The sequence below is a fragment of the Chroicocephalus ridibundus genome, chromosome 7 (genome assembly GCF_963924245.1).
Source record: "Chroicocephalus ridibundus chromosome 7, bChrRid1.1, whole genome shotgun sequence".
Lineage (NCBI taxonomy): Eukaryota > Metazoa > Chordata > Aves > Charadriiformes > Laridae > Chroicocephalus > Chroicocephalus ridibundus.
The window spans coordinates 31,163,993-31,182,511 of NC_086290.1; the positions used below are offsets into that span (position 1 = coordinate 31,163,993).

At 40.9% G+C, this 18,519-nt stretch overlaps 1 protein-coding gene across 8 annotated transcripts in view; it reads right to left on the minus strand.

The window, feature by feature from the left end:
- Positions 1-381: 381 nt before the first annotated feature.
- INO80D (INO80 complex subunit D) overlaps positions 382-18,519 on the minus strand; it is a 46,637-nt gene continuing 28,499 nt past the window's right edge. For 6 of the 8 annotated variants that reach the window (XM_063340702.1, XM_063340708.1, XM_063340707.1 and 3 more), the window contains 5 exons: positions 17,298-17,431; positions 15,633-15,850; positions 15,076-15,233; positions 12,895-14,087; positions 9,362-12,450 (listed from right to left, as the gene is read on the minus strand). In XM_063340702.1, the coding sequence (XP_063196772.1) occupies positions 12,919-14,087; positions 15,076-15,233; positions 15,633-15,850; positions 17,298-17,431 (1,679 nt within the window). In that variant the 3' untranslated portion in view covers positions 9,362-12,450; positions 12,895-12,918. Of the gene's footprint in view, positions 7,745-9,361; positions 12,451-12,513; positions 14,088-15,075; positions 15,234-15,632; positions 15,851-17,297; positions 17,432-18,519 lie in introns of those variants that run through there. The other 2 variants (XM_063340704.1, XM_063340710.1) reach the window with 2 other exon arrangements.

Below are 18,519 nucleotides of genomic sequence, written 5' to 3' on the forward strand. Positions count from 1 at the left end.
GAAAAGCCGCTCTCAGAGAGCCAGACCAGCACGGGAAGGTTAGTGCCAGCCAAGGCAGTCTAGATGGCACTAGCTGCAGCAACATGGCAGGAACGGCAACTCTTCCCCAGTGCGCAGCCGCCTGCGTCTGAACAAGGCAGGGGTGATGCCCAGTGTCAGACCAATCCAGGTAGTCACCACATCCATGCCCTGGCCTCGCAATCCTGCCCAAGAGCTGGCCGGAGCCTTGCGGCACCTCAGCAACCACCATTTCTCATCCACACGCTAATCCTCAAAATAACACCAAACTCCAACTTACCAGTTTCGGTGATGAAGCAGGTATATATTTTTTAAATCTTAGAAAACTTAACAACATATAAGACAAAATTCTATTCTCTACCTCTTAAATTATATTTCAAGTACAGTTCTGCAACTCAAAACAGAAAACAAGATGAAGAGGATCTGTCTCCAGGCCAGTGATCCAGAGCTAGAAAGCACTATAATTAGAAGCAGTACTGAGATTGAAGACCCCAGTTTGTTTGCAAAACTAATTAGCTAATGTTATTAGAAAGCAACAGAGAATAAGCAAGAGCAGAATCGGACTCTACAGCTATCTAAGCAAAGGACAGTTTAATAACTGTACTTAGGATATGTTTAAAAAAAGAACAAATCACTTAATGGATTAGATTTCAGCCTGGGCAATATTCATACATCTCTGACTGAGCAAAATGGCTTGAAGAAGAGGGTTTCATCATAGTAAACACGGCTACTTCACAGCAAGATTTATTAATACATCCAAAAGAAAGAAAGAAAATCATTTTGTCACACTATATACAGATAATACATACAGTGTTTTATACACATATTACATCAGTTTTTACACAAGAAAAATATACATAAAAATGTAAACTTTTGTATACAAAAACCCTTAAACAAATTAAACAAGGACCAGATAACAAAAGGAGACCAATCTATTATCATTTCATTGATTTTTTTTTTTTAAATGGTAATACAGTACATTCATTGAGAAGTATGAGGAACATGTGAGCCAACCTTTCCTATTTAAAGGGAAAGTACAAACGCAAGCTTTCCTACCCGCCCCTGGAATGCTGTCCGTGAGCCTCCAGCACTAGAAGCAGTAGTGGGAGTTGCTATCGCTGCCGGGGACCCTGTAGGAAAGGACCCTTCTTCTCGGGCATCCCCATGCACTGCACTCTCCGAAAGCGACACATCTGCAGAAGCAACCTGGACTAGGCTTTTTGTGCGTATTAGCTAGTCTTCCAGCTAATACCATGAGACGGGCTTGCAGCAATGCAAGTTTGTATGTTCCCTTTAAGCAGTCATTAAGTGGATTTAGCTTTGCTGGAGTAAGTTGTTTATTTTTCCCAATGTACGGTATGCTGGACACATGTGTCGGGGGTGAAAGGGAAGAAGGAAGGGGTGTAAGAGACTGCTAATCCTTGCTACCATGCAGTTACTTCAAAATCAGGTACATTTGCAAGCTACAATTCACTGGTTCAAAATACACTGCCTCACCTTTGCTTTCCCACTGCAACTTGTTTACATTTTAAACTCTAGTGGCCAAACAACTGTACGAGGCTCTTTGTTACAAGGCTGTTTCTGATATCAAAGTGTGATCAAGCTACCTTTAAAATGACACCAAACACAAACTGCTCTGAGACAGCCTTAAAAAGAGTGAGCATTCCCTCTAAGCACTTCAGATTGTCCATTTGCCACCTTCTCTTTTACTAAATTTAGGATAAAGATATTTACCCTTAACTGCAAAAAGGATATTGGTTGAGATTCTGACGTCTGTTTTGTTCCACTTGCAGATAAACAGTTTTGGGAATTGGAGGGGGGAAAAAAAACAAACCCAAAACCCCAAACCCACAACAATAAACCCAAACCCTAAAACCTCAGCATCAAATAAGAAGGGAACTACTTAATACGTTGGTGAAAAAACAGTTGCAGAAACTCGTTGGAAACAAGCAAACGATAGATTCCAATGAAGGCTTCTCACATTAAATAAGTTAAGGACTTGTTACAGACATCTTGAATAAAAACATCCATCCTCCACAAAGTATGTTAAAATGTAACACAATAGTGATGCACTGGTATTTCTCCTGAAAAGGACAGAAGGACATGAAATCTCCTTAGTGATATCAGGACTATTGAATGTAGGAGGCGAACAATGACTTACGAAAGTAAAGTAATGAGGGGAAAAAGCTGTGTAAAAGAAACCATGAATCATTAATTCTAATTGGACAAAAGGGGGGATGGGGCAGAATGCGATTACAGTATGCCTCAGAAACCCCTGAAGGAAATAAATACTTAGAAACTTGTGTTTCCATTTCTTTCTCATGTCCACCTAAGTGACAGTGAGAGCAAGGGCTTGTCTGCTTGCTTTTGGTTTTCTGTTTTCTCTTTTTTTTTCTCTTTTATTTTTTTCTTTTTTTAAATAACAACCCTTCTAGTAAAAATTTAAAAGACAATTACAAATGGCTTTAGATAAGTAAGAGTCTCCTATTTAAAATAAAACTTTGATAACACATTTCTCCGTTCCTTCTATATAATGCAGCTTCAGTGAAAATATGTCATAAGGGACAGCAATTTGCAAAAACTGGGGAAAAAAAATTGCCAACCAAGTTTCATAACATATACACATGTATATGCAGGACATCTACACACTATATACATATTTAATATAGGTATGCATGAGTATATATCAGGAGAGAACCAACAGGTACGTTCTCCACATACATAAACTGAAATAGTGTAATATGTGTGTGTGTAAATACGTATTATACACACACAGTACACAGACATACCCATACACACGCCCGAACATATGTATTATAGAAATCGTCACGTATGATTGCATGAAAGCTGAGATGGAACAGCACACCAGTTACCTTTTTCTAATAGAAATGCAAGGAAGACAAAATTCCATGGCTGAATCGTGGCCAAGAAAAATCATGCCATATCCATATTGAAAACGTGGAATGCAGTAAGGCTCGATGACAGAATTGGAGCAGCATTCTCCACTGAAACTGAAGCCTAAGTTAGCCAGGAGTTTCAACAGTGCTTAAATGTGACTGAGCAGGTTTCTGACAGCTGCTTTCTGCTAAAAGGATATAGAAACTCCATTTAGCCAGAAAACAGGAAATAAAATACTTAAACCCACAATTTACTTGCATAAGCAAAATCATCCAATACAAAATTAGATGCAAAGTGCTAGCATGTTAATGGTCAACTCTGCAGCTCATTTTAAAATCTGTTTAATGGTGAAATGTAATGAGCTGTGTTTCTCTTTATATGTTTGATGACAGCCTCACTGCTCAGAACAGAGCACAGGGCTGCCTTCTGCTTAGTGCCTGCATTACAGGAAACACAAACCAAACTCTCTTTTTCTCCCTGGGGCTGAAAATTGAAGATAATTTTTGGTGGGTTCGTTTCTCTCATTTTGAACATTTACCTCCAAAATACGACGCTGGGTTAACCTTTTAATATGCTAGGAAGCTTTGCATCAGGTTCTAAGAAAAGTTTGTGTTCATCGGCAAATCAGCTGCAGTCCTACTCAAGCACAACTGAATAGCTGGGAAATTCTGCAGAAGTTCAAGCGAGAGCTCAGGGCCCAGTTCAGCTGCCACTACAGTCACCAAGAGAATTTCCCTAATGCATGAGCAGAGCTGGATTGGGCCATTAAAGCTGACTGCTGCTAGCAAGAGAAACTGTAGAGATGTGGGGACAAGGAGGAGCTGGAATGGAGGCAATGGAGCAGAGAAGCAGAAGAGGTCGGCATTGCAAGAGGCCTCAACGAGTATTAATACAGAATAAACAAAGGCAGAAGTGTACCAAGGGATCTCTACCGGAAGGGCTGAGGTAACACAAATCAATGGTGACCAAGCTCTGATCAGGCACTGATGTCATCCAAATCCCTCAGAAGAATTAAAACAACCTTGTTTGGCACAAGTGCTTACCTGTTACACATATGTTACGTGGATAGTCTCTCTCTTCAGCTCACACACTTACTCATGTTACAACTAACATACATGTGTGTGATACAACGTATATTCCATCTATACATCTGTATGCATGTACATATAGATTTAGATTGATTGCATTCATACATATTTATTGTATATCATGAGGGCAAGTCCACATTCAGCAAAGTGCTACCAACATCTCATATACAGATATATCTCTCTGTACAGGTATACACAAAAACGGGTCTATTCTTCCCCAAAAGGCATAAAGATTTATGCTGCTAAGTCCCATTAACACCAACTAAGCAGAAGGAAAGGCCTCTGACAACTTCCACCTCCCTGCCTTGTCACTTGTATGCATATGTGCCAGAAACAAATTGCGGGGAGAGGGAAAGGAGGAGGGATGACTGGAGGGCATCAACATACTGATAGGGAGGGGGGATATTAAAAAAAAATAAATAAAAAAATTAAGATTTGTTTTGCAACTGCTTTAAAAAAGCCTTCAAAAATTCAAATGTCTGTACAATACTGCAAGCTTTGTTTTTCTAAACAGATTTTTAAAGTCACCAGGATCATCATCATTAAACATGATACTGTATGAATAAATAACAAGTAGGTTACTTTCTCCAGCCTAAATAGAGCAGTATGAAGAGCAAGCCAATCTGTAAGAATGTTTCTGACTTCTCACAATTTCAAGTGAGAACTCCCATAAAGAAATCTTCCTTCTCCAACTATGAAAAAAAAGTTAAGTGGCCATAATTAAATTCAGAATTTCACAGCACATGTGAAACTCCCTGGATTGAAAGGGTATTTTGTTCTGCAATCCCACACCAGCAATTCTGGGTCAAAATTAAAATACACGAAGACACTCAGGAAAGAAAAGAAGCTACTTTGAAGACAAGATCCTTTTACAGAATGGAGATCACTCCACAAACAGCGCCCCTTACAACCTAATTAGAAAACGCAAGTACACCGACTGACAACATTTTCCAAGTCAGAGCATAGGAGATTCGGGTATCAATTTGCAAAGATACAGCAATTCCCATGCCTCCCCATCCCACCAAATGCAAACCTTCCCATTTCAATTTCTCCTGAAAAACATCATTCGTTTCTCCCATATCTCCTCCTCCCCCATTTGTTTTATTTAAAGGCTGTCTTTGGGAGCTTGGTATTTTCATGGCATTTTAAACAGGGCTCAATGCAACTCATTTAAAAAACAGTAAAATTGACATGATATCAGAGTTAGCCTTATAACAGAAGATTACGTAGTAGAGAGTTTTGGTTATTTATACAACAGTGAGGACATAACAACCCCCTACTAAATAATCACATTTCTACAATACATTCCATCACCTCTCGACTACTTTTCTCTTTACAAAACTATGACCTACATACAATATACACATTCGTATCGCACATACATCCCCCCCAATGCATATTTTTTGTGTGTATATATAATACATACATGCACACAAGCAGTCTAATCCTATTTATAAGTCACAGTGGGAATTCCTTTGTGAGGAAAGGAGGGGAAAAATTCCTGAATAAGACACTGTAGATTCCTAATGTTCTGACTTTTCAAATTCCAACTCACAGAGCTAACTGGAAATAAATACATTTAAAAAAAAAGAAAAGGTCTTACAAACTCGGTTCACAACTTCCAGCTACAGTAGTTGGATTTTTTAATTTGATCTATTTACCCTGTAACTAAATTTCTAATCATAGGTACAAACCACGGATAAATTATTGCAGAATGTAACACTCAAAATAAAATTTAAAAAGAGTTATAGGAACAGTAATATAAGGGTTAAAAAGAGTTCTATGCTTTGTTGATACAGGATACCATTTTATTTTATTTATATATATATATCTATATATAGATATAGATATCTGCAAGGTAGCAAAGAATAGCTGTACACCTTGACACGGCAAAGATCCAGTGTAAAAAGGTGCTTCACTAGTTTGTTTTTCCAAAAAAGCTTGTATATAATTTTATAGCTATTAAAAACACATATGCAACATAATTCATTACACTCAATACAGCTTTAGTATAAAACTTATAATTTATGAGGTGATGTTAATAGCATAAATTAATATACCATTTCTCTTAAAATCTACAATAAGTATTCTGAAAGCTCATTGGGGAAGGGAATCTTTAAATAAAAAGTTTAAAGCTGAGCGTGATGAAAAAGATTCTGTACGTTGAACTTGAGATGAGAGCCCCGAGAAGAGAAAGAGTCCCTAAGCCAGACACTGTGGACTACAAAACCGAACAAAGATTTCTCCTTCTTGCGCTCTCACTTAGGTGACGCTCTACCTTAAATTATTATTTACTTTTAAAACTATTTAAAGGTTTTTTTTTTTGTTAACTGCCCTTATTTCCGCAAGGAATCCCTGAGACATACCCAAAACTGAACGGTGAAGGTCATCACTGTTCAGAGAAACTGGTTCAACCCCTTCTGGTAGGATGTAGCTATTTTGCATGAGAATTGAACTGTCCATCACTTCAGAATGAATCTATTTGCACCGGAACCAACTACACTGTTTAAGACGCAGGTTAGAGAGTCATTTCAGGGTAAATCAGTCCACTCCAAGGTAGAAGCCAACGCCATCGCAGTTAGCTACATCAGAGGAATCTGCACCAAAGTTAAAGTTTTCCAGAGGATATCTGGGAACGCTACCTATCCAGAGTTCACCTCCGTGGGCACCAGGTGACAATGACAGAAAGCAGGTAAAACATTAGCATTGCTGACCAAGTTCAACAGGCGTATGTGGTCGATACACGGGTACTCCGGACATCTCACTGTGTGTGTGTTTGGGGGACTAGCAAGGGGACGAGTAGGAAGAATGCATTTTTCTACATTAAGCAAATAGAGTTTTAAGGTCAAAAGCCCAAGTTTCACCCTGTTGGCTTCCAAACCAAACTCTATGAGCCAGACTGAAGAGGTACCGACACTTACTTCAAGGAGACAGAAAGTCTTCTCCAACTATTGCTGTCAATCTATGGCCAAGCTCACTTTCTCCTTTCATGCTTCCACTATGTTACATTATTCCACGGTAGCCAGAGGAGGAGTATGTGAAAGCAGAATAAAACGGGGGAAAGCAAAGAACCCAATAATCATGAGAAGTAGCAAAACAGCAAAGGGAAAAGCTCCCAAAACAGTCACTGTTGTTTTTTTTAAAAAGAGGCTGAAGACATGAGTGAGAAATTTGTTCTAAGACATAGATTTTGTAACTCTTTCCCCTCCACCAAACATTTCTTTCCCAACAACAGTGTTTTTCTCTAGTTTTAAAAACAAAACCAAAACTTCACCTGATAGCGCTAAGGTCTCTCATGAGCAGACCCCTCCTAAAGTCCAAGTTTAAGTTTAGTAAACACAAATGTACATTTTTCCACCAACTTACTTGTATTTGGGCTTGCAGGCATTAAAAAGAATAATTTAATTTTTTCTTTGTGACTTTCTACTGACGCACTTCTCAAAAGAACCACCTGTGAGAAGGTAAAGTCTTGCTAAAAACATCTGCACATTCACTGCTAGCGTGTGCACTCCCATGATCAATGTCGTACCCTCAGCATCTAGTTAATGACATATTAGCGTGCTGTGAAACATCATCTTACTCACTGATCTGAGAAATACTTTGATCTATTGCACTGTCGTTTTAGCATCCAAAATGTATGTTATGAACTGCAGGAATCTCTCTTCCTTTTCGTTTTACAGTCAGATTCGCTCAGGATCACAGAAGACTTATGGTTGGCATTACTTACATTGGAGAAGTATCTGAGAATAGGAGAATAAAAGAAAGAATGATGAAGAATGTAGAGAGGAAGGAAATAAAGGCGGTACGAGAAGCACCCCACAACACCCTATCATTAAATGTTACCCAAAAGATCAGAAAGACCTTGTGACCAGAAGATCAGAAAGACCTTAAGATCTGGTCAGCACATTAGCCCAAAACTTTTCCTTCAGTTAGTATTTCCACCACCGGACCTTGCAAGAGGCCTGCACAGGAGACTCCTTCACATGTAATTGTGAAAATACAAAAGCAAAAGGAAACATCCCACCAGGGAAACTGCCCAGACACACACACACACAAACGCCTCACTGCAGAAGATTGCTGCAGGTAAGTTTTCTATTGCCTATCTGCTGAAAGCACCTCCTGCCACCGTCCCTGAGCCCTACAAGTCCTGAAAGATTCAACTGCAGGTAGCTGGCTCTTCTAAAAAATTTTCCCTCCTCCCTGCCCAAAGGCTCACACGGCTGGAGAATTCACCAGTGTATTTAGCTTGCTGCAGCACACAGACAGGGAGAAATACCCCTGGAGCCCTGCCAATGCCTACAGGGAAACACGGCAGCCACAATGCTGCAGGAGCTCAGGGAGGAGCTGGAGGTCAGAAGCAGACTGACAACACACGTACGCAACCAACGGGGCCAGCTTCTCAGGCAAGACATCTGTCCGCTGCTTGCTGTACTCCTTCGTGAGATTCTTCTTTCCCGGCAAGCAGATTCAATCGCAGACTGTATTTAGATGTGGTTTCAGCAAAATGTGCTTCAAACTGAATTTGGCTACTGGTTTGCAGGTTCAATCCTAGGCTCTTCGCCTTGGCCGTGCCCCTGAAGCCAGTGGCATCACACTGTGCCTAACAGCTCACAAGAGAACTTCCCAATTTTTCAACTAATACCCATCCCTTTCTTAACAAAAAAATAAAATAAAATAAAAAAAAGCTCCACTTCCCTTGGCTTCTCTTTGCTATTATGAACAACTCTCCGTTGACTTTTTTCCCTTGCATTTGTACTTCCAATACCATCTCTGACTTTTGCCTGGCAGGCAATAAGCTTCTTGGGGCCTTCCAATGCTTTCCAAATGAGAACTGCAAATCCTCATTTCACTAACCTGCTGAATGAAGTGGGAAAACTAGCTGTTGCCACCTCCTCCAGAGTGCCTGAGGCAGACCTGTAACTGTGCTATCTCTCAGCATTATTGATTTAAAGCCTTTATGCCCAACCACAGAGAGAAGCATGCTACTAACAAGAAGGGAATTAAGCCAGAACTTGGAGGAACTGGAAGGCAGGAGAAGACAAAATAACGCACCTTTTCCATCTTCTTGCATCATACATACTTCTTCGTATATCACAGTAATTACGAGGCCAAAGAACAAATCAACTTTGAGGTATCTAAGTGCATATGGCTCCCCTCAAAGTTGGCGTAAAGTCTTCCTAAGTGAAAGGAAACATCAAAGCGTGTCTTCCACAATGCCTTACACACCAGACCAGCATGAGGCTGTTCCCAATGAGCCTCTGTACGTTGTCAAAGTTCATCTTATGTTAAGTACTTTTGTACAAAGACTAATTGAGGTGCTATTATTACCAAAAATGTTACTGGTATTTTATTCTAAGTCTAATTTTTTTCCGATTCTTTAAAACTCAAATCTTATGTAAAGAAATTAACTATTAGGTTCAACTAGCTTTATTCCATTTGTTAACACGTAAAGGGCACAGCAGGTATCAACCACCTCAAATCAATGGACTGAAATTGCTACACTGGCTCTTTGGTGAAAGGGTGATTAGAGTGCTAATTGCTATACGAGGAGATACTCAAAGACCTTTGCGAGAGAGCATGGGTTCTACTCAGGAACAACATAAATAACAACCTTGAGGACTGCCTTAACCAGACCTGCGGTATTTCCCAGAGGAAGAGGTGTGAAACATCTCTGGTTGCACATATCTCTCAGATTGGATCTCTCACATCCAACAGTAAGACACCGATTCACTGAAGTCAACAGGTTGTGTGGGCGTAGAAGCCCACCTGGGACGATCCACCTTGTAAAGCTAAGATCAAGACCCGTAACTGCTTGGTAGGCTGTAACCATGAAATCGGCGGCAGTGAAAAAACAGGAGGTGAACCAGGAAAAGGCGAGTGGTGGCCCATTTGAGAATTCTGTGTCAAACAGGACAGAGGGATTCCTATTTCAAATGTATACAAACCGAAGTTTATTTTTAAAAGTGCAGCTTTATTGCAAACTTAGTTTGCTCATTGAAAAATGTTACGTCATCACTTTTCAGCGAAGAACCATCAAGGGATGTACAAAAATTGATGTCTAAGTGAGGGAAGAGAGTTTATATCCTAGGCTGCCTTAATGCAGGAATGCAGGTACATAATGGCCATCAATTTCAAATGGGAATTATGGACCTGTGCAGCTTTGACAGCTTTTGAAATTCCCTGTCTAAATCAGTGCTCAGATTAGGATCTGAGTTCTGTTCTGAGTTAGACCAGTACAAACTCACAGTGACCTCAGACCAAAGAGCTCCTCTGTAATTTAGACCAATGTGACTGAGCAGAACTCGGCTCTTCAGTTCCTCTCCTCCCTCCCCCCCGGCATTTGCTAAGAAAGAGAAATGTGATGTGGGGCAAATATTATACTCTGCACTAGCTGCAGCTTCATTAAAAAGTTTGATGGGCACAAGAACGATTTCAAGACCAAAGCCCTGAAACCAATTTATAGAAATTAACATCCTCTAAAATGACAGGAATACACAAGCAGATTAAAGAATTAACCATTTGGTATGCTAGTTCTCCACTCTTCTTCAGCCAATCATCCAAACACATTGAAGAAGGTATACGGACACAACGAAAATTATTTGCAAATCAAACAGATATCTCCTCAAAAAAATATGGGGAACATAATACAAAAATAAATAAACGCCTTGTCAGATTTGCCTCATTTCACAATACCACTGGGCATTCCTCAATCAGCAGGACAATCACAAGCAGGATTTCATAGGCTTCAATTCAACTTCTTTACATGATTTAAAAACATTTAAATGTTACAAACATATTTAAATCACCACTTAAAAATATTCGGCTTATATTATTAAGATCTATTTTACCAAGTATGAAATAAGGACTTCATAACAACAGAAGCATGAAAATCATTTTTGTTTCCTCCACCCACATACACTTGCAATTTCAGAAAAGGACATATGCATCATCCATACTCCTTTATATTTAAGGAGGACAAATCTTTCAAGAAAAGAGGGATAGTATGATTGCTATGATAGTAAGAAGACAAAAGACCTATCCCGTTTAAATTCTGTTCCTTAGCAAGACGGAAGGAGAGGTTTGGGTCAGAGATTCTGGTGTGGGCCTGACTGCTAGCAAAATTAATTTCTATAGAAACTAAACCTCGTTCAATGATCCCTTGCTCAAACAATTTATTAGGTCTCCCTTTCACATGTGCTTGGTATCTCTTAATTTCCTGAATTAGACTAGAATACATGCAGGTAGGATGTTTTACTGTAAGGTAGAATTAAATCTGCCTTCTACAGTAAGAGACTGAAATATGGGACTTCCTATTCTCTCTCATCTGCATCTCAGAAACAAACCAAGAAGAGTACAGACTTGTTATATTAAGTAGGAGTTACTTTTACAGTCAAAGTCAGAGTACAGTAGCAAGTTTGAGCCCTATAAAGTCACAAGCAAATTCCTTTTTTCCCTTCCTGATAAAGAGATGCACATAAACACCTCAGAATTTCTGCTGCTGTTATCTCTTGGACTAAAAACCATAAAATAAAATTAACAAAAAAAAATCTAAAAGCTAGCAGACTCCTTTTTTTAAGAACTGAAATTACTACCAGAGTCTGAATACTATCTTTAGCAGGTGGGCAGTAAAAGCAAAACTGTCCTGCAGACAGAAGGATGTGATTTCTCTTTTGGTTAGCCATGACTGCTGATAGGTACCTGCTAGTTCCTTATGTACATTCAGCTTCCCATACAGAGCATCAAACTCTACAAGTGTCAAAAAAACCTATATGGCTCCCGAGGGGGGGTGGGGGGGGAAACAAACCTATCGAAGAAAGTCTCAGTAGCTAGACATAATTTGAGAAATGCATCCATCTGAAATTTACTAAAGGGTCTGACCTAGACTTGTGTGGATGGGCAGAATACCAACCAAATTCTTCCACCTTCAGCTGGGAAATACCTGTCAGCCTGTCAGGCAAGGAGCTCTGGACAAAGCCACACTTGAAAAGGCAAATCATCAATGCTACAAGGCCACAGTAATTCAGCAAGGGAGGGAATTTCTGCACAGGAATCTTCACTAATCCATGATGTATTTCAATCCTTCTGGTTTTCTTTCTTTTTTCCCTGGGCTAACTTCGTATCAGCCTTCAGATTTCTGAGCAACCAGTCAACTGATCACCTTGCTGCTCAATGAATTTAAAATCATCATAATAAAAAAACCAAAAGTCAGCATGCAGTAAGAACAGTGACCAGTTCTGGAAGGGGACAACTCCCACTTCTCCACCAAAAGAAGAAAAGGAACTGCTGCTCCCTGCACCCCAAACACACACACGCACACAGAGGAGGTCAAGAGACTATTTTAAGAAACTGCCAAACTCATCCTTGAACCATGATCTTGATTTAGGACTTCAGTGCACCATTCTCAAATCAATGCGTGCAGCCAAGTTTTCCATGCCAGATGCTACCTCTGGAAAAAAAGTAAATAATAATAATAATAATAAAAAAAATAAAAATCAAGAGACTTCTGCCCACTGGAAAACTTTCTACCAGATGCTAAAGGGATGACAAGCACTGATCCGAACCCTAGGAAACAGTAACATGCATCAGTAACCTGAGGTATCTTCCCATTTCTAGGTCTTACTGCTAAGATCAATTACATCCAGTAACTGTGCTGTATCCTTAAGGAATTATTGGGGAACAGTGAACCTGCCTGCAATAAATGAGCACCGGTGCGTAACAAGCACATGTGAACGCTACAGCAAGGTTCACAGAGGGCTAACCCTGGTCAGTACTGAAGCAGGGGGGTTTTCTTCTCAACCCCCTTATTAAAAAAAAAAAGGGAAGGGAGGACAGAAAAAAATAAAGAAAAAGGAAAAAAAGGAAAGATAGAAAACACAGGTCCCCCATCTACCTGCACAGAGCCAGGCAGACAAGCTCAGCTGGAGGTGGTGAAGGGCGCGGATGCGTTATTGGTACTGGTAGCGGTGGCACCGGTCACTGCGAAGCCCGTGGGAGGAGCTATGGAGCTGTGGCTGGGCTGCAGGTCCTTGGGGATGCCACTGTGGGAGCTCAGCTGGTGCCCGAAGGCTGCGCTGAACTGAGGGAGCTGTTGTTTAGGGGAGGTGGAGGCCATGAGTTCAGCGGAGGCAGGACCCATGCCACTAAAACTGGTCTGCGGTAACCCCGGAAGCACACTGGAGCTGTTGGGGGTCACAGTGGCGAAGGCAGGCTGTGTGGTCTCTGAGTGCGAGGTGGTAGGTGGTGTGGACAGGGAGGTGGACAGGAGGTGTCCATCTGCACCAAGAAGGTTGCTAAACGGAGAGGGGTCCCCAAGATTGACAGGAAGATTTCCCCAGTGAGTTCTGGGGTTGACCACCCCACTAAGTGGCACATCCAGCTGAGTTGGGAGCAAGTGCTGTGCCATCATGGGCATCTCTGCTGAGAAGGTAGCTGCCAAATTATCACCAGAAAAGGATGTGGTGTGAGGGGATGTGATATGGTCACTGTAGGGAGACGGCACATGCTCACTATCATAATGGCTTCCATGGGGTGAGGAGTGTGAATGGTCACTGCTGTATTGCTGTCGTGAGGTGATCAGGTCATCTGCCTTGCTCAGCAGCTGGGCAGGGTGGGGCCTCTGGGAGGCATGGCTGCCATCATGAAGTCCATGAAACTGTCCTGGGAAGGCTCTCTCCCCAAGGCCACTCTGGCTTATCAGAGTGGCAGAAGTAAGGCCGACGTTGGCTGGGGCTGAGAATTGCCCCTGGATCTGCCCTGCCAGGGGCGTAGGTGGGTTGGACAAGGTAGCAGAACGGAGCAAGTTCTCATCCAGCTCCAGACCGGAGAAATTATCATGTACTATACGCCCATTCAACAGCTCCCCCAGATCCGTGTTAACCTCTCGACTCAAGGACTGCATTCCTGGAGCTCCAGCACCTGTAGAGAACACCCCTATCCCTCTATCTGACAGCTCCTGAACTGGCACACCATCTGTCTGTGTAAGTACTCCAATGGTACTCAGGCACTCAAGAGAAGTTACAGCCTGTAGGGCCCGTTCCAGTTCTTCAGCCTCTTCTGTAGTCGGAAGGAGATCTCCATTTTTACCTGCAGAAACAGGGACACCAGAAGTTAGCATGCTCCTCTCATGTGAGCCTGGCACTGGCACTTTAAGGATGCAGATGTACAGACAGTTCAGTACAGAGCTGCAGCGTATGATGACCTTCCAGAATGGCTTGCAATACACAGAAGATTTCATTCACCAGTGTTCACTAGGTAAGCACGGTAAGAAAAATGAGAAATTACACCTTCCTCTTCAATGGAACTCCCTCTCTCTGCCCTCCTCTTCCACATACTACAATATAAGATGCCTCCCAAACTTACTAGACCCAAAGTAAAAAACGCTTAAATACGATTTTCCTCATGCTGCAGTAACACAAATATTCCAGAAACTCCCTTCTACTTACCACATTACAGCCTGGACCTAAAATTTTCACCATCAGTATAATTTAGCTTAATTTCGACTCAAACACAGTCTGACGTCACGTCATATTAGAAAATGACCAAAGAAATCATATACCCCAGCTCTGGGCTGTTCCAATTTCTTTGTTATATGTGATAGGTACAGAGCTTTAGAATCCAGAAATTCAGGCACAGTTCTGATCAAAAGCTAGTTTCAAAAATGTATTTAAAGATTTTGTTCTCACTCTCTTCTCCTTTTATCAAAGGCCAGCATTGACTGGGAATCCAGCCCCACTCAATGGCAGAAAGATGCCATTACTGAAAATACGCTTCATTAAACTGCAACACTGACAGGCAATAAAAATGTAAAATGAATTATTAAAATACTAAACCAATTAGGATTTTCAGAGCAGTAATTATAAAAGCAAGCAGAGAACTACACACACCAATCTTCTTAAAGTCTGCTTTACTTCAGAGCTCACAAACAAACAACAGAGCAAACACACGCTTCCTTGTTTAGAATTTATTACCTCTGTAGGAAAGCAAGAAACCCCTCAAAATGCATTTTAGAAACACTCACTTCTTCATTTCACTGACTGTGTTCACGTTAGTATAAAATAAAATAAAATGGTACCTTCAAAGAAATCAAAATCTTGCAAGTCATCGGGCAGCCGCGGCAGAACATCAGAGAAGTCCTCCTGATTCAATTCCAAGTCATGTGGAATGTCTGTGATTTCGTTGGCGATATCATCAGGCAGCTCATCGGCACTCAGCTCTGGTGTGGAGGGGCTCCTGGACAAAAAGTACCATTAGTCCCCAGTGTTCAATTCTGATTCCTCTAAATGACAACTATGAATGCATGTCCACCTATAATGTGTGTTTCCATCCCCCTCCGCCCCATCACATAGGGAAAAATTGCTTTTAGAAAGTTTCTTTAGGAAGCTTACACTTAGGCTATTGATTAAATACGTAAGATGGGGCATTAGGAGCAAGACATTTTATCCATCAAACTCAATAACTGCTGTAATCTAAAATGACCCACTCAAGGTTTTTTTCCAGCAGTCACTCGGAGATGCAATTTCTAGCCCCGCTCCAGATGCTGATCAGCACAGCAACACCACACCTTTCTACAATGCTCATTGACAACATTCAAGCTAGCAGTGGGCAAACTGGGGCACGGCTACCACTGACCGTATGTGGGGCATCTCTACTGGCAGTGAGACACTGGCAGGCATGGTGAGGTTCCCTTGGGGCACTGCAGGAGGAATGGGTTTCTGGGGCCGGCGTGGGCCTCGCCTTCTCTTCTTCTTGTGTTTTTTGGTAAGTGCAGGTGGCTTCGTTTTTTTCCTGGGTTTCCTCTGCTGCTGGTGCTGAACTTTACGGGAGCTGTCCCCTCTCAAGAAATTGTCCTTTGGGAATAAAACAATAGCATATTAAGAACAAGTATTACTTTCCTTGCTTTTTGCCCTGGCCATTCCACAGACATCTCTGTTCACATGTAATGCAAGGGAGACTGCTAACTTACACCCAGGCAAGGTTATGAAAATTAAGTTGTTTCCTTCCTCACTGATCCCAATGGCAAAAATCACATAGACCAAATTATGAGGTACGCTCAATAAGAGGCTGTGCAGCGTCACTTTAAAAATCATCATAGCAAACCCTAACTAAATCAGTGCAAAACTGTATCCTTTGGCAGCATTCCTGCAAGTATTAAAGACAGAACACTTGTGACGCGGCGATAATGGGGGTAGTGTTCAGCAGCTGAACCCAGCATCTTCAAGCGCCCACTGCCAAAAAAGGGGGACAGCACTGCAGAATTAATACTGTAGGTCTAGGGTAAGGATGTGGGTAAACAACTAAGGCCTCATTGCTTTTGAACAGCAATCATTGACGAATTAAAAAATAAATCAAACCATCATCAGTTTTCAGTTGCCACCATACTGGGAATGGCAGAAGATTGCCCACGCTACAGAAGTAAACCTTGAGACACACTGAAGATTGCCCAGGAGAGGGGGAAAATCCCATACAAATCTCTGTAGCACAGACCCTCACGTTTTAATCCAGAAAACTCCATAATTCACAAGTATTGGAGAGGCTGGACAAAACAGTAACAATAAACCCACAACCACCCAACAACAGAACAACACCAAAAAAAAGGCAGTTTTACGCCTAATGCCTTGAAGGAGGGGCAAGACAGAAGCGGGTTTGTGAATTATCCTAAAAATTTTGTTCCGGAAGATGGGACGCATAAAAGGAGAGCAGAGGACTTTATCTTAATTTCTGCATTCTCTCAACTTGTAGTAGGCCACTGCTTTTCCTCTGGGATCCACAGATCCTTGAAGGAGGTTAAAGATAAATTCTAATAGTCATCAAAAGGTAAATAAAGCAAACCAATAAACCATTATTTGTATGCTGGTAATTGCTATCTACACTTCCTCTAGAAAATATTTTGGGCCCCATGTACTGAGACTGCTTGAGATGCAGTGTTCTTACCATACCACACTCGTACTATATTCAGATCCAAGGGCCAGGAGTTACCCCAAATAAAATGACCGCAGGATGTCTCACAATGATTTTCTATTTCTTGATTCAAGAGAGGAATCAAATTTCTTCCAGTGAAGGAAATTCTCATGCACACTTTGTTATATCCTCAAAATTATGTAAAAGATTTTCACAACATACTTTATATAATTGGCAATGTTTGGCATGTTTTACTCTCTTCAGAAATATAAAAGGAAACAAGCTCTTAAGTTTGTAAACTTGCTAGTTGTCAAGCAAGAGTTCATAGAAAGACAGGCGTTAAAACTCCTGATCATCTCAATACACAAATAATTACGGTTTTGGCTTTGTACTTACCATTTTTTTGGCATGTTCTTCGCACAGAGGTGTCTGATGTGTAATGTCAAAAACTGGCACAGAGCACTGTTGTCCATCCGCAAACTTGGCTGTGCAACTTGAGAAGAGCTGCTGAGAACGATTCAATAAGATATCTGTGCATTTCTGCATCAGGAATAACACACAAGGCAACGATGGAGGAACGCCCTTTGATTTATCAATCTGATGAAGATCAGAGCCTTCAACTCTATCTGTCCACAGATGCTATTTTTAATGAGTACCTTAACTTTGTTATTGAAGTTCAAAGCTAGGTAAGGCTTAAACCCAACTTTTGCAGTGAAAAACTGCATTCATGCAGAATCTCTAATGATTTTATTATATATTGAGATAGTTTTATGGAAGCAGCCATTTCACTAATGAGTTCTTAGCAAAAAGAAGCCTTTTCCTGGAGTCTTAATCAATAGATCAATAGTAGCAGTTGGAACAGTGTAGTCAACAGGACTATTTCCTTACAGACTAATGACAATCCATACTGAAACATTAAAGAAAAAGTATTTCTTAATTCAATCTTTTAAGGTACATTCTTGGCATTTATCTTTAGAGCACAGACAAAGAAGTTTCAAGATCCTTCCTGCTCCTCTGAAAAAAGATGTGCAATCAGACAGAAAGGTCAAGTAAATCCAAACGTAAGCTTGCTGAGATTTCCTTCAGAAAAATCCCCTGCAGGAGTGAAAATGTTTCCAGACTTAGAGCAAATCAAACAGATATTTCATTGTGTTTTTTCAAACAACATTAGAAGCACTCCTTCCATCTTGAACAGTTCTCAGACCTCAACATCACTATGTATGTACAGAAAATGTTAAAACACGAAAGAAAGGACAAAGGAGACAGAAAACCTGCAGAACAGCCCAGATGGCAGACTTGGACAGATGGGTCAGAACCAAGATTCTGCTCATTTTAGGAGAGACTGTTTCCATTGAGAAGAAAGTGAAGAGGGAAAAAATGGGCACAAATGCAAAAACACTAATCTTGAGTTCTCTGCTCTATGCACACCACAAGCAAGACCACTTAAACTTTAAAAAAATTAAAAAATAGAAAAAAATCAGAATGATGAGGCAAATCCCAAACGCTGCTGCACACCATGGTGCTCTCTCATAGAGAGGTTTTGAACTGCTCTGCAGACTACTTTTACAGGGCCTACAAAAATCAACCAAGGAAAACAAGGCATCTGCAAACAAAAAGA